General features: G+C 35.3%; 1 protein-coding gene across 3 annotated transcripts in view; it reads right to left on the reverse strand.

Moving 5' to 3' along the window:
• Nucleotides 1–9,024, reverse strand: part of RSH1 (RELA/SPOT homolog 1) — a 199,202-nt gene extending 190,178 nt beyond the window's left edge. For 2 of the 3 annotated variants that reach the window (XM_089813728.1, XM_089813726.1), the window contains exons 1-3: nucleotides 8,688–8,898; nucleotides 8,366–8,387; nucleotides 8,140–8,223 (exon numbers count right to left, since the gene is read on the reverse strand). In XM_089813728.1, coding sequence (XP_089669854.1) covers nucleotides 8,140–8,164 — 25 coding nt within the window. In that variant the 5' untranslated portion in view covers nucleotides 8,165–8,223; nucleotides 8,366–8,387; nucleotides 8,688–8,898. Of the gene's footprint in view, nucleotides 1–8,139; nucleotides 8,224–8,365 lie in introns of all 3 variants that reach the window. The other variant, XM_089813727.1, reaches the window with a different exon arrangement.
• Nucleotides 9,025–17,451: the final 8,427 nt, after the last annotated feature.

Here is a 17,451-nt window from a genome sequence, read left to right on the forward strand (position 1 = left end):
TGATTCATCTTTAGGTTTCAAAACCAAAACAAACCCTAAACCATCTCCTTCCTTCAAGGTTTCTATTAACTACTCCTCCCCTACCATCAAAATGCCAAGCCCTTCATGACTAGGATTACTCTCCTCTATGAGTGGTGTTAGATTATAGGTGACTCCATCCTTTTGTATTGCATATGTGTTTTATTCTCCATCATGTTTAGCCTTCCTGTCAATTTTGCCAAGGCCTTCCTAAGAGTAGGTGACACGCATCCATGGGGATGATGTCACATGGGATCTTAACTTTGTAGGTTCCTATATTAAACTCTACATATGAATGCTCATTGACCAATCCTTGTTGCCCCTTGTTTAGCCATGACATCTTATAAGGACTTCGATGAGGAATTCTTCTCAAGTTAAGTTTATCTACCATTTCTAGTGATACAAGATTGTCAGTGGAACCTAAATCAACAATTACCTTGCAAAATTTACTTTGGACCTTATAGTTGATCACGAATAGAGCCTTACTTAGTGGTGGTCCCTCGATGACAAGGACTTTTGAGTAGTGTTTTTCTGAACATTAAGGTCTCTCCAACCTCTGATGTGTTGTTCACCATTGGTAAAGTTACACTTTCCTCATATTCTTTAATCAAATGGTTTCTTCTTTCTCCTCCATGGTTGCTTGAGGTCTACTTCTCAGGAAATTTATTTGCAATATGCCCCACTTGGTTACAATTATAGCATCTGCCAGTGAATGTGTTTGGTACCCTTCCTGATCCTCCAAATCTACCTCTACCATTTGGCCTCCTTGCTCTAAAGTTCCCTCTAAAGTTTGCATCTCCTCCATGCTCACTTTGACTAGATTCACCATAGGTTCTTTGAAACTCTCCTCTACCTCTGAAATTGCCTCTACCTCTAAAGTTCCTTCCTCTCCCTCTATTATTATGCTCACTCTTCATTTTTGGTTTCTCCTCTACCCTCAAAGCTACTAGGAAACATTCATCAACAATCATTGGATTTATTCAACTAATCACATCTTGTAAATCAAACCATAAGCCATTTGGGTACCTTGCAACTTTCTTTCTCATTTTCCACATGTCCACATTTGATTATAAGCTTGTGAAACTCCTCTATATAAGAGGACACAACCATATCTTTTTGTTTCAAATTATGAAACCTTCTATACACTTGTATTTCATGGTTTGCAAGTAAGAATTGGGCTTTAATTTTGCTTGGCATCCTCTCCCATGAGTCTATCATACTTCTTCCAACCTATACCCATTCTCCTTGAGTGTAATTCCACCAGGTTAGCGCAAAGCCCTTCAGCGTTGTTTTAACAAACTCCACCTTTTTGTCCTCTGGCATCTCCTTATATTCAAAATTATTATTGAGTGCATCAATCCACTAAAGAAGTTCCTTAGGGTTCATCTTTCCTCCATAGACAAGAATGTTCATCCTCACATAAGTAGACTCCTTACTTATTGTCTACAATATTCTCATGAACAGCAGGTACCTCTTCCCCCTACTCTTCTCTCGGAGGGTTGTCATCTTCCTCCTCTTCTTCTTTCAAGTAATCTACATCCCTTTTTTTTCTCTTTCTCTTTTCTTTATATTTCTCAGCCTCCATGGCTCTAAACCTCTCTTCCATTTCTCGAAACCTCTTGGTCCCTTTTGCAATCATCCCCTTTAGAGGCATTGTGTTGACCTCTCCTTCTACTTCTACCAACATACACAAAGTCTTATCCAAACAATCAAACCGACTTTGATACCAATATGATGCAAAGGTGCTAGACCTAATTAACAACCCACAAGTTTGATTTGTTTTCGAAATTCAATGGCCTAAACCCTAAGGGGCATTCACCCTTTATGAACCCAACTAGTTTGAGGACCACAAATATGCTTTTATTGCAAATGAGACACCAGACTCCTTACAAGGATCACACATAGATATTTAACGCATTTACAACTTCCCAAGACTCAAAAGACATTCAACAAAGTTTTCCCAAATCCAAATTGTATCCAAGACGCCATTTGCCCCTTGGGCTTTTAACACACCAAACCCTCAACACAGGGATTATGCCAAAACTCTTCACCGATGGTTATGGAGACTACCAAAATGATGTGAGACCACTTCAACTACTTGAATACAGCAATGTTTGACCACTCAAACAAACCCAAAATACCATTTTGGTCAAATTAACCTATTAGCCCTATTAGGTCTATTAGGTCTAATCAATGAGTTTTCAGGCTACAACTTTCTACTCCCTTATCACACAAATAAACTAAGGACATTTCCAGACACCCTTTTGGGGACTTCTAAACATATTTAAAATTCATGTTTGGCTCTTACCAATTGACTAGTCAACCAAGTTTGATCGTTGAGGGCTAAAAGGGCAATTAAGCTTAATTTACAAAGCAACTACCCTTAGAATCCTTCACACCACGAATTCTCCATTTTGAATTGATAAAGCATGTCACAAACCACCAAATCCACCAATTTTCAGTGGCTAAGCTTCTTGAAGTTAGGTTTGTTACCCAATCTGCCATCAAATCCTTGTTACTTGGTATGCCATAGAGATGTCAGACTCTAATTTGCATGTTTGACCATGGAGCCCTTAAGAGTTTGTTTTGAAACCTCTAACATCCTAAAACTGACTCTAAACTCTTCATTTCACCCAAAATCAGATTTTTCTATTGGTGGACTGATGAGATAGGGTTATTTTTGTGTGAAAACCCTAGGCAATTAGGGTTTTTGACATGTTTGCACTAAAATGCTTATAACTCTTGCAGAATGGATTTAGACCACATCAATGTCAAATAAAAGGTAAGTCTCCTATCTACACATCTATATAGGTTTTGATCATCTGCCAATCCGTACAGAGCCATACAAACATATTAATAGCATAAAAACCTAAGAACGATGTAAAATAGAGCAAAACCTTATTATTCAAGTGCCAAATCTTCAACAACTATAATGCCTCGACCCACAGAGGCATAAATAGCCTTCCTACAACCAATGTAACTGAAATCAACCACTTTTTGAATGAGATGACCGTTGGATCAACAAGTTGCAACTTTTTGCAAGAAAATTTACAAAAGTTGCACAAGCAACTTTTTTGCAACTTTGACAACTTTTGTCATTTGCCAACCCAATGACTTCCCAGGACCCTATAACCTTGTCAATATGCCAAATGAGGTTTATAAACATGAAAAACAACATTTCTACTCCATTTCCATATTTTCGAGCCTTTGACCATAGTTTGACAAACTAGGTCCTGAATAGTTACAATGAGTTATTTGGCTAGGAAGCCTTACAAATTGTTTGAGCAACATTTCCAAATGGTCAAAGGGATCTTATTACTAAGGACAAATTTATACACATGCCTACACAATCAAATTGAAGAAATTGTGGGTGGTCCTGTACCACAAAGATATGGTGTGTGGTAAAAATTGAAGATTTCGTCAAAGAGGTAGACAAAAGGGCTATGGCCAATGCTATCTTGGAGCTGAATACTAATGGTTTGGTAAGCTTTTTCAAGATAAACGTCAACAGCCATAATTATATGTCTAATGATAATGTGGACTCCTTGCAGGAGTATCGAGAGTGGACGAGCAGAAAACGATGTTTCATTAAGAATGTATGTGAAGTGTTGTGAGCAGGCATAATCAACAACAATCTCGAACCTCTCTGTAGGAAGCTTGACTCAATTCAAATGGCTTTCTGTGAACGATGAAAATAAGGTTATTGAAATAGGCTGTGTTTTGGCCAAAATCATCAGAGCAACAAGCAATCAGTTATGGATTAGGTCTGATTTATATGAATGAGTATGTTTTTCATTGTAATGAGAATTGTCCCCTTTCGACAGCACTTATCTATAAAAAAAATGTGTGTGTAATATCTATATGAGAGATCTAATATCTATATATATCTTAACTTTAAATCTGAAGTATACATCTGAATGATCATATGTGTGTGTGTGTGAGATCTAAAATATATGACTAAATGATCTAATATATCTGAGCTATAAGAATCAACACAGCCCTCTTAATTCGTATGACTGTCTTAATACATCTAAGGTGAAAACTAATGTTAAACCTCATCATGGATAGGAGGAGGAGGTGTGTGTAAGAGGGTATAAGGCTGCCATGTAAGTAGGCCACCTTGATGGATGTCAAAGTCCTGCCACCAAGGCTAAGAGGGTCAAAGTCCTGCTCTCGGGCTTAGAATGGACAGTCGAGGTCCCTCCTACAATCTTCCTACCATTCCTACTATTATGAGCTAATTAACTATCAGAGATAGAGGTAAGAAAGTATAAGGCTGCCATCTAGGTAGGCCACCTTGGTGGATGTCAAAGTCCTGCAACCAAAGCCAAGAGGGTCAAAGTCCTGCTCTTGAGCTTAGAAGGGACAAGTCAAGGACCCTGCTACTATACCCCTACAGTCCCTATTACAGTGAGCCGATGAAGCATAGATACGAAGCAAGACAAGATCCCACTAAGTAGGCCACCCCGTGTGGGTGTCAGAGTCCTGCCACCGAGGCAAAAAGGGACCAAAGTTTCACTCTTGGGCTTAGTATAAGGTTGGCTTGGCCAAGCCCATCATGACTCAATCCATGTGTTTAATATTTGTTCAATAGCATAGAGAGATTGCATTTAAGTTCGTATATATTAAGCTAACTTATATTATTAGTCAGTAAAAATATATGTATGCAATTTTGTTCCCTATGTGCTTGGAGATTTATAATCAAGAGAACAATGGAAAGGGGACATTACATTATCCATTGAAGATTGAATTCTGGTACAATTTTTCCCCAAAACATTAAGTATAATCTAAATTAAGATACCCATATGATAGGATAAGACTTCTGAGAGACCTGAGTGTTTTATATCATATAGAAAAAACTATTAGACATGTCCTTCTAGAAGCCTTAGTACGGGCTGTGGAAGCTTAATAAAGATCATATCTAACAGATTAATTTTCTGTTGGTGTAAGTTGATATAACCAAATTTATACTGATTGCTTGAAATTAGCATGGTGGTCTTCCCCAAGAAGGATTCCAACTGTCTAAACTTTGTTGTTGTAACCTTTCAGCTTACAATTACACTGATATAACCAGATTCAAAACAATCTTGGTATTAAATGCAAGAGTTTTGATTCTAGTACAATAATTTCCCAAAACGGATGGTTATGGACAAAAATTTGTTCTTTTGAAATGACCCCTTTTTTTATAGGATTTAATAATAAACAGTTATAATAAATTTAAAGTATAAGAAGGAAGAAAAATTCAAAGAATAAGATTAAAATATAAGTTAATTAAAAAGTACTTAAGTTAATGAAGAATCAAAAGGCATGAAATGAAAAGTTGCGACTCCCTCAAACATGAGATATTAAAAGGGAGAAGAGAACTAAGGAAGAGAATTTGAAAGGGTAGAGATGAAGGAAGAGAAAGCGAAGGTGTCATTTGAGAAAGAATTAATAAAACAGAAAAAGGAATAACAAGAAAATAAGGAAGTGACTCCTTCAAAAGAAAAAGTTATGGAAGGTTGTGACTCTTTCAAAGGGCAGAAATGATGAAGGGTTGCAATTCTTTCAAAAGGCTTGTAATTATAAAAAGTGGTGACTCTTGCAAAGGGTAGCTATGATAAAGGGTTGTAGCTCTCTTAAAAAGTGGTAATTACGAAAGGTTGCAACTCTCACAAAGTGTACTAATGGTGAAAAGTTGTGACTCTTCTAAAAGTGGTAATTGTGAAAGGTTGTGGCTGTTGCAAAGGACACACATGATGAAGAGGTATGACTCTCCCCCACAATGCAAGATACAAAGGGGAGAAAGTTTCTTTTGAGGAGGGCACGTAAGAGAGAGCAAGTGGGGAATTCTGAATAATATATTATTCTAAAAGGCTACAATGAAAAGTGGTGACTCAATTCTAATGAAAGGTGATGGCCCTTTCACCATCAAAGTATAAAAGAGATTTCATTCCAAGCATTGAAGGACTTATCAGTCATCACCCATTAATACATCCAAAAAAATCCTTCATCCATCATTCAAAAATCTCTCAAGAAATCAAGCAGACAATCATCACTTCATCTTGGGATCAAGAAAACATACGATTTATTATATCATCACTTTTCAATCATCTAATCAACAATTACTTAATCATAACTCACAACACCTCAGATCATCAAATCAAGGAATTCATTCAATCAATCAACAACAATTGAATGAACAATGAAGTGAGAACATCGATAAGCATCAGCACATGCATAACACTGAACCAATCAGATCTAGCATACAGCAATCTTACTCAGGCATATAGAATCTGAATATTATATCAATTGATTGGTATGAAGAATCAGCTCCTATAATAAGCAACATACTAGGTCTTATTTATGATTCCTTGCTTGTGAATATTGGTCCTATCTATGATTTCTGTTTATGAATAATAACGTGAACTTTTATTTGAAGTGTATATGCAATAATGTGTAACTCTTTATGTGTTTTTTGTAGTCGATCATGGTAAGTATGAAGCAAAATACAGCAAGGGAAAATTTGTTATGAGGTCCTCTTCTATGTATGCCACCTCATGGTGGCGACAGGTAGTCCCATGAGGCCAAGGGGGTGCAAGGAGTGCCCTGTCCTTGGACTTATTACTCCTGACACTCTATTGTAGCTTCCTCAAACACACGCCTTAGTTGACCATTACATTAAGGAACACTAATCATAAGGAAGGGGATATGGGTACCAATGGAAGAGAGGAACAGCTATGGAATTCTTCACTAGGTAGACCTCATTATATGGATAGCAAAGCGCCACATGACAGCCAAGTGGGGTGACATTTAGTCTTGGGCCTAAGGTAGACAATTTTTTAAGGCAACCTAATATGCCCCTTATCCTAGCTCTCCAAAGATTGCATTCCATCAACAAATTAAATATATCTCTATGATTAAATTAATGTTCCCAACCCTAGTAGGAATGAGCTATGCTTTAGATGTCTCTATTAAATAGAATCTATTGTGTGGATTATGTTTCAAATTTCAATAATTTCCTAGCATGCTGCAGGATCTCAACTAGGTACATGGATGTTACTATTTCTTGTCTTATTAGGAATTTGTGATTTAGGGCAAAAAATTAGGCATGTAAAAGGCGGGACATTACTGATGTAATCTGATTCATAATTATATCGATATTAAATGCGAGAAGTTGAATTTAACGCAATAGTTTCCAAAACAGATGGTTATAGACAAAAAATTGCCATCGTTTATATAATGCAGTGATACTGTAGTGAGTTTTTAGTGTACATTATGAAGCCAAATATCTATTCATGGTTTAAATGTTGAAATAAAAATCTACAGTTCAGATTGTAAAGTGGTGATTAGCTCAATAATTGAGCAGCCCAGCAACAAATGGGAGGCCCTAATTTCAAACCTGGCTAACCCACGGAAATTAAAATGCCAGAGCTATACTAGGAACATCAACAGCAGAATGTGGTCCAAGGAGAAGAAAATCTAACACCCTAGAGTCCTAGACTGTGAAAGGATGAGAGTTTCAACTGTAGAGCACCCAAGCAGCATATGGGAGGTTCTCGGTAAAAATTCTAGTTCATCCACGGAAATTAACAGTAAAATTAGTTGTTAAAATACTGGCATACAATGTTTCCCTAAGAAGGGTGATCTGAGCTTTGACGTGTATGCTGTTAGCCGTTGTTGTATGTTAATATAGCCAAATTCACATTAATGACTTTAAATGAGTTTTTAAAGACTAAATGGTGGCCCTGCAACCTAAAATAGATTAAATCACTATTCATATGGCATTGTGTGTTTTTGCAAAAGCCAATATAATTATATTTATACTGACGTCTTGAAATTGCAAGTTGTTGTCTCGAGTTCAAATCGATTCCTTGAAAGGAGCTTTCAAAGACAAAGTTTAGTATAATTTTTGGCCTTATGGTCGAGAAATTGTTAATTACATGGCGCTGTCAGCTTCTGTGATAACCAAATTCTTATTAATAGCTTGAAATGACAGGAATATTAACTCAGTATCAATACAGCTAAAGTCACCTAAAGATGAAAAATGATATTATATTAAGCAGCACTGAAGAAAAGACAAAAATCCAAATTGGTAAAAGTTGAAACTACAAGCAAGTCTCTAAATTCTTCATTGCTCACCCGATACCAACGAAGTACAGGCCATACTCTACACGGTCAATTAGTTTTGCAGGCAGCCCCCCCAGCGCGCCCAATCATACATTTCTAAATCAAGAGTAAAAGCAACAAGGCCGATTAGGAGACAGAAATTGCCAAACGAAACAAACAACTACACAATTACAACACATAAGCATACGAAACCTATCTTTTCATACACAACAAAGGCACACTGCGTCTGTATTCCTACCTTCAGGCCCTTGTTATTGTAGCTGCCAAACAGAATTAAGATTAAACCTTGAATGCTTATGCGACCACTTAATTACTTGATTTACTCGCTTGTTAACTAAAAATTATGTCGCAGGGCACCATCCGCCGCCATAATAAACGAACAAATTCTCAAGCGCAGGACCAATGTGTTTTAAATACTCAAAATTCTTCGCACACACAGAATTCTCACAGGGTATCATTATTTCCTTCATCGCCTCCGATCAAAAACTCCCTAAAATCTTTCAATTAAACCCTAAAATTAGGCCAATTCGGCCCTTTACACCATAATTAAGGGGTATTACCTCTAATTAAGATTCTGTTGTCAAAATTATAGTGATAGATTTACAGCTGAGCATTGAATACAATGAAAAAACCACGAAGAGGTCAGGAGATTGATCCCAGCGCATGCATCAAACATTTTCAGACTCGAGGATTAGATAATATGGTCTGTATGGATAATGAAGGAAGAGCGGACGTTGAGTCCACAGATATTTTCCCGAGGAAAATATTTTAATTTCGACCATTAAGATTTGAATAAATTTAGCGTGTTTGTAGGTGTGGCCAATCGCTTGATTGTCATTGGGCGTTTCCGTTTGGGATATCCTCTCACCAAAAGACAAAAGACCATTTTGCTGCCTTGGTGCTTTGAAGGGCGATAGTGCTCATGACCAACGAAGACTTCAAAGATTTGGTTTGTTGTATGCACCAATCACAATGTATCAACCTTCACAATATTTAAGTAGTTGTAAGAATATACAAGTGATTCAATTTAGACAATTCAATTAAAACTTTTAAAGAATAGCACGGTAGTTTAATTTATTTGATTTTAGTGGTAAAATAGAAAGTTATTTAATGTGTTGATTATAATTTTTAATAGCAAGTTAAAGTTACAATTTATTGGTATATTGAAAGGAGAGTTGTAAAATATAAATCAAGTCATTTTTAATATTATGATTAATTTAGATTTATAAATTTAGATTTATAAATGTAGATTTAAATCTTATTAAATCAAATTTATAAGTGAATTTAAAATTTTTTCGTTGTAAATGAATTTTAATCAATGAGTTTGAACTTGATATTTGTGACTTGTAATGGCTACATTGAAAGTTCACCTAGATGTCTAAACTTGCAATAACATATATGTTAATGTTTAAGAGCATACTTGACAAGGAGTGTTGCACCAAGACCTCGTTGTGTACTATGACAAGGAGTACACCTAAGGTGCTACCCCAAGACCCCGCAAGGGGTGCTACCCCTTGACCTCATCTTGAGGGTGCTTCCCCTAAACCCCTGCAGAAATAATATGGGGAAATTGCGCTGAATAAACCTTGAGCTTGATTAGGCTCCACATCACAACACAGGGTTCACACTTCAACTCAAAATGTCCTTCACAATGGACCTAACACCATGAGTCAGACAAAAGACTTGTCATAGGTGCATGATCACATTGAAGAGCAATGTCATATTTCAATTATGCAATGAGGTCCTAAATTATATGTGTCATGACTAGATCCTCATCTCCAAGTGTCTTCCTTATTAAAAAAAAAAAAAAAAAACCAAGGATAAAGTCTTCGTAGCCTAGTATAAGTGATGTAGCGAGAATTTGAGGGTACCCCTACTAGAGGTAATATGTGTTGACAACTAGCTAAATGTAGTGATGTAATTATTGTCATTAATGGCAACACATGATGCACATACTTGCAAAAAACTTCGGTAATAAAGATACTTAGCTTTTAGTACTCAAAAAATTGTCTAAGTATGAAATTGGTTTATAGCAGTACATTGTTTTATATGTAAAATGTTTCTGACGTCATATTATGACTAGCGAAGATACATGGAGATAGTAGACATGTTGATGATGATGTGTATAACCTTGGACATCAGTACAGACAATATGAAAAAAAAATATTCATGATTTACCAATGAACCAGAACAATGAAATTAAAGGTAAAGGAATTATTTTGTTTACAAAATAATTACTTGACCAATTAGGGTGAACATCCTAGATGTTCATGTTGGAAAAGTATGTTGTGGTCTTAGCCGACCTAGCAGCAATTTGTGCAAAGGCATGATATTTATACAAAGGATATCTTGCGAGAAGTAATGTGCAATTGTAATATGAAAAGTGATATGTGAACTTTTTGTGAAGTGATATATGTGAAGTTTTTGAGAACCTGATTTTGCAATCCAAGATCAAGCTAAGGTCAAAGATCAGTCAAGAAAGAAGATACAACATCTATATGCTTGAGGATTAATTACTTGTTTGGGCAGTGAGCTCTTCTTGTAGTTGGAAGTGCATGTTTGGGTAGTGAGCTCTTCTTGCATCCACTGTAATACAACTCCTAACAAGGTTGGAATCTCCTAAAAGGGACTCTATACTGAATTTTCTCATTGACTCCTAATAGGGTCCATCCTCTAATAAGGAGCATATATATCAGTATATTATCTAGTGGGTATCATCCCCATTGGGGTTTCCCTTGGCTAGGGTTTCCCTAGTTAACAAAACACGGTGTTATGAGTTCTCTTTATGCATGGTTATTATCATTGTTCAACATTACTTTTTTACTTTCTTATGCATGGTTCAAAATAATTAATAATATCCTATTAGCAACAAAAGTTTGTAGAATATTGATTCATAGCCCCCCCCCCCCCCGCCAACCCCCCCCCCCCCCCCCCCCTCCCCCCCAAGAATTCCCTATTTCTAACAATTAGTATCAGAGCACAATTACTCAGAAGAGGCTTAACAACTTGAGTGAGATCCCTATGGATATGGAACAGTTGATGAAGAACCTTGAAGAGGCACTTGAACAAATTGATCTTCTTACTAAAGAAAGACATAAGCTGAAAGATAGATATGAAGACTCCAAAGTATACATTGGACAATATAAGGACAAGATTGAACATCTCAAATCCAAGCCTGAATCTACTGGTGATGATAAATATTCAAAACTAAAAATAGAGTACAAGATCTTGAAGCATGAATTCAAGATTACCAATTTAAAGTTGAGTTTGAAGAATGATCCTAGTAAAATTGAATTTGATTTGAAGATTGAAAATTCAAATCTTAGAGCGAGTTCAGCGAAGAAGACATATGAATTTGAAATATTGAAAGAAGATCATGAAGAACTTCATAAGTAGAACACTATTGTGAAAGGTGAACTAACTCAGTGCAAGCAACAACTTGAAAAGATTTACACTAGTAGAGAAAAGCTTGATGAATCAATGTCAATACAAAGACCTGCCTATGATAAGACTAGTCTTGGTTATCTATTTAATATGTTTGCAAAGAAACCTAAAAGTAAATTAGATCCAAAAGAGAAAGATAAATTTGATGATAAGATTGAATCTAGTCAATCTTCTGATAAATCCAAAGAAGATAGACAAGAGAAGGAAATTGAGAAACTAGATGAACCTAAGCAAGTGGAATCTCCTAAGGAAACCAGGTATGAATTTAGAGGTAAATGTTTTTCATGTAATGAAATAGGTCATATGAAAAGAGATTATACAAATAAAACATTTAATCATGTTGCAAAATTTTACTATCATAATTGTCATGGTATTGGTCATAATGCAATTGATTATAGGAAACCTAAATATGATAATGATAGAAGAAACAGTAGAATGTCTAGAAACACTAACCTTGTAGATAGAAGAAGATCTAATGAAAGAACATCAAGAGAAAGTAGACCTTTTGAAGAAAGGAAGCAGATCGTGTGTTATAAGTGTAACAACTTTGGACACATAGCCCAAAATTGTCAAGCACCTATTGATCAATAGAATCCTAGAAGCAGAACCCTAGTATGTCAGTTATGAAACAACTTTAGCCATACAACATAGTACTGCAGAATGGACAGAAGCAATAATGGAAGGAACTTTAGAAATGATAGAAGGAATCATGAAAATAACTCTAGAACTAAGAAAGACAATGAAGAACAAACAAATGTAGTTAGTGAACTTCGAGAAGAACTTAATGAGGAATTTGTAAAGGGATTGGATATTTTAGAGGAGTAGTTAGATGATTATGAGACAGTAAAATCGAAGTCAGTAATCGCATTTGATTCAACCAAGTTGAATTAAGCTTGTTCATAGCACAAGAATTGGAAACTTCATTTAGAGGTCGAGCTATGAGTAGTGAGGTTGAGAGAAGATGTATCTTGATGATTTTGGATTGTAGCTAAGCTCACTTGTAATTTGGAGCTTATTAAAACAAGTTATGAAGGAAATAAGAGTTATTGTTACAACAGAGAAAGTTTACTCTGTGACAAAAGATGAAATCTATGTTTCTACAACAAATTTCATAAAGTGAAGTTTTGTGGAGCATTGTCATGATGAAAGGAAGCTATGGTGAACCTTGGATAGCATTTGAAGATTAGATAGTTGATCTTGAGAAGATATTTGATTTTAGAGAAAAATAGATAACATTTTTTATTTAACAAAGTATGCAATTAATGCAAGTTCCAGATGAATAAATAGAGTACAAACTTGATATAGAAGAATGGATTCAGATCATATTGAGCAGAATTCATAATGGAAAGATTTGGATGTGAGACAATGTAGTCTACATCTCGGCCAACCTTATTCATGAGGTCATTGGTCTTAGAAAACAAGGCAATATACCTATTGGTGAGAAACTCTTTAAGAAAAAGGTTGCAAGTTATACTAAGTTAGTTTGCAATGGTGACCAACACGATCAGACAACATGATGTAAGATTCTTGAGCAAAATCATTGCATATTCTATTTGTGCAAGTTCTAAGAGTGATGAGTTGTTAGTAGGTTTCATTTATGCAGCTTATAAGATGTGTGTTGAGAAAGAACAGGAGAATTTAAGTGAGATTCTAAGAGTACAACTTCTTGAGAATTTGGAGAAAATTAAGAGAACTAAAAATGGTGTATTCAGATTCCAGTCTCTAATTAATCATTTTTTTCCATGTGCTTAAGAGATTTCCATTTTTATCTGTTACTGATATTAGGAGCAGTGAAAGATGCACTATGGACAAGATAATAGATGTGTGCAGAAGGCATCTAACAGAGAAAATCTTGGACAATGAAAATTTGATTATGAAGACATTTCAGAATGAGATGAAACAGAGATTCAAAATTGCCCCTGTGATCATTGATAGATTTAAGAATGATATATGTTTTATGGTGGATACTGACCTAACCTTTATTGAAGTAGTAGAACCTCGGGAAACATTTATTGAACCCCTAGGTTATGAATTGAGTGATGATATAGCTATTAGTTATATTGATTAAATGTTGAAATCTGATTTAGATCAAGCATCATACATATTTGGAATGTATGAGGAGATAACCCAGTTAGCCCAACAGGCATCATTAGAAAAGACATCTCATAAAAAGATTTTATCTGTAATGAAGAAATCACTATTTGAGGTTGCTATGTCAGAAGAAGAATCTCAAGTAGTTAGACAAACAATCTTTGGGTTGAAACAAACTAGTGAACAAGGTGTAATATATGTGACACCTCTATTAGTTGGCCAAGCATTTGATATATATATTGTAGAAACTCCTACAGAATAGAGCATTCCATGTGTTGTTTTATCAGCCAAGCAACCATGTGAACTTAAGAGGAAGTCTCAAAGGTTAGTAGAGACTCACACATCTAAAAGAGTCAAGCATCAAGCTACTGGACCAGAGAAAAGAATGAAGACATTGTGGACAATTGAAGACTCCAGTAATGAAGAAGAAGAAGAGAACAAGAAGATAAACAACCAGAGAAAGTCATGGTTTCCACGTAGCCAACAAGTAATAAAAGGAAACCTTGGAAACCAAAGATAAAGAAGATTAACACAACCATTGTTAATGAAGGGAACTTTGTGCGGATGAATAAGTTTTATGATTTGTACAGTGATATGAAGAAAGAATAGATTGATATCTCTACTAGTGAGATATATGATTCTTAATAACTTGAAACTTGAGAGTATTAAAGGCATGATGAATCAAAAAGTTTATGACAAACTTGTAGTTAATAAGGCACCAGTTCATGAAGAAGACATGGAACTTTAGAAGTCAATGCTAAGAACTTTGTGCAAGATAGATGATGAAGATGAAATCAAGAAATTGATGAATAAACTAGCACCTTACTTGCGAAGTAAGATGAGGCCATTTGTATTCATGGGAGGAGAAAAGAATGTTATAAGAAGTGAAACTGTAGTAGCCATCAATCAAATGATGAGCGAGTTAAAAGTAGAACCTTCAACTACAAAGAAAATTTTGGAAGTATCAATAACTGATGATACTATGCAGATTGATCAAACAAATGTTACTATTAACATTCATGAAGATCCATTCAATCAACCTGAGCCCCTTTTCAAAGATATTCAGGATAAGTTGGGACTAATTGAACAAGAGAAAAGATAGTTAGAAGAAGAAAAGAAGAAGATTGAAGAAGCCAAGTTGAAATTGATTGAAGAGGAAAAGAAGTAGAAAGAAGATAAAAAGAGGAAAGAAGAAGAAAAAGAAAAAAAGTTGGAAAAAGAAAAGAAAGAAAAAGAAAAGAAAGAAAGAGAAGAGAAGGAAGGAAGAAGAGAGAAAATCAAAGAAGGCAGCACAGAAGAAACTAAAGGAAGATAAGGTGAAAGCATCTAGCTCATCATCTCCTATATCTCTTGCTAACCTTACAGGTGATTATGATGCTCAATCTAACTTGATCTCACCCTTAACAAAATTATTTGAGAAGAACAAAAAGGTCAAAAGTCTATAAAGAGCATTAATGGAGGTGACTGACTGATTAAACAACACCCTCACAACTAAACACATTAAAGCAAACCTCGAACAGAGAGCTCAAGCAATTGTAAAATCATTTGATGATGAATTTACAAATTTTTTGAATGTCATTGAGTCTAAGGCTCAAATTTCACATGATGTTAATCTTTTTAGCACCATTTGTCAAAATATTCAGAATGATTTGCTAAGTCTTGGTACTTGTATCAAGGAACTCTGAAGATGTCAACAAGTTGGCAAGGTACTACATCAATTGTACTTATCTCATAAGTTGACCAAAGATTTGGATAAAAAGATTCAAGGGAAGCTAAGTGAGTTGGAAGCTCTAACTAGTTAGATACAACAACCCTCTTGTAGAGTTGATGAATTGGAAGGACAATTTGTCGATGTTCACACAAACATCAGGAAATTGGAACTTGAAAAAGAACTAATTTTGAGAAGACTATCAGAATTTAGAGAGTCTATTTCTTTGAAGATATCAACCATCGAGAGACAGTTGGAAGAATGTGTCAAAGCAAAAGACACTTATTCACATTTCACCTACTCCAACCTTAATGTAGTTAAGATTGCATCATATGCCTTATGTGCAATTCTCACTACTACCAAAGTAGCAAAGGACACATGGGAGAAAGGTATGAACAATTTGAAGGAAAATTTTGCTGATTGTATGAAGATATTAGCAGCTTGAGGTAGCAAGGCAGTGTTTGATAGCAGACAAACAACTTTTTTGATAGTTTTTGGACCTTTTTCATTCATGTCAAAGGGAGAGAAGTTGTAGAAGAAAATTGTGAAAATTGTGCGCTAAGTTATGTATGTAGCAATCATATCCAAAGGGGGAGAAATTTTAGAATTGAGCATTTGTAATATGAAGTATATGTAATATAATAGTATGAGTATTGTAAGTTTTTGTTAAGGTTTTGTCACTTAGCCAATTTTCATTACTTTGTTGCCATCAATATCAAAGGAGGATATTATTGACAATTGGTTGAATGTAGTGATGTAATTGTTGTCATTAATGCTAACACATGATGTACATACTTGCAAAAAACCTTGGTAATAAAGATACTTAGCTTTTGGTACTCAAAAAATTGTCTAAGTATGAAATTGGTTTACATCAACACATTGTTTTATATGTAAAATGTTTCTGACGTCATATTATGACTAGCGCAGATACATGGAGATAGTATACACATTGATGATGATGTGTATAACCTTGGACATCAATACAGACAATACAAAAAAGAGATATTGACGATTTACCAGTGAAACAGAACAATGAAATTAAAGGGAAAGGAATTATTTGTTTACAAAATAATTACTTGACCAATTAGGGCTGACATCCTAGATGTTTATTCTAAGTTGGAAAAGTATATTGTGAAAATGCATGATATTTATACAAAGGATAGCTTGCAAGAAGTAATGTGTACTTGTAATATGAAAAGTGATATGCAAACTTTTTGTGAAGTGATATATGCAAAGTTTTTGAGAACTTGATTTTGTGATCCAAGATCAAGCTGAGGCCAAAGATCAATCAAGAAAAAAGATACAACATCTATATACTTGATGATTAATACTTGTTTGGGCAATGAGCTCTTCTTGTAATTGGAAGTGCATGTTTAGGCAGTGAGTTCCTCTTGCATCCACTATACTACAACTCCTAATAGGGTTGGAATCTCCTAATAGGGATTCAAAGTCTCCTAACAGGGACTCTCTATACTGAATTTGCTTATTGATTCCTAAAAGGGTCCATCCTCTAACAAAGAACATATATATCAGTATATTATCTAGTGGGTATCATCCCCACCGAGGTTTTCCCTTGGCCAGGGTTTCCCTAGTTAACAAAATATGGTGCTATGAGTTCTCTTTGTGCATGGTTATGTGCATGGTTATTATTACTATTCAACATTACTTAGTTACTTTCTTATGCATGGTTCAAAGTAATTAATACTATCTTGTTGGCAACAAAAGTTTGTAGAATGCTAATTCACCCCCCTCTCAGTATTCCCTATTTCTAACAATATGTATCCCTACAAATAACCACACAGTGGAAACACAACAAGAAGATACATAATCTAACATGAAATGAACCTCTTTATTCATAAAATAATTATTTACATGCAATGTGCCCGATTGTAAGGCCTTTCGGGTTTTGGCCAAATACAATAGCAATTACAATAATAGTTCTCCAAGATCCCTCAAGATCTAATCCCAACACTAGCTAGTCCAAATCCATGCTTGGGTAGAAACCTCCAAGGAATATCTAAACTTTTGCTCACAAGCCTACCAAGGAATCTCCTTGTTTCTCAAGCATCAGCTACTAGCCC

This window comes from Cupressus sempervirens, chromosome 2, assembly GCF_028749045.1.
Source record: "Cupressus sempervirens isolate cs-2001-9-10 chromosome 2, ASM2874904v1, whole genome shotgun sequence".
Classification (NCBI taxonomy): Eukaryota; Viridiplantae; Streptophyta; class Pinopsida; order Cupressales; family Cupressaceae; genus Cupressus; species Cupressus sempervirens.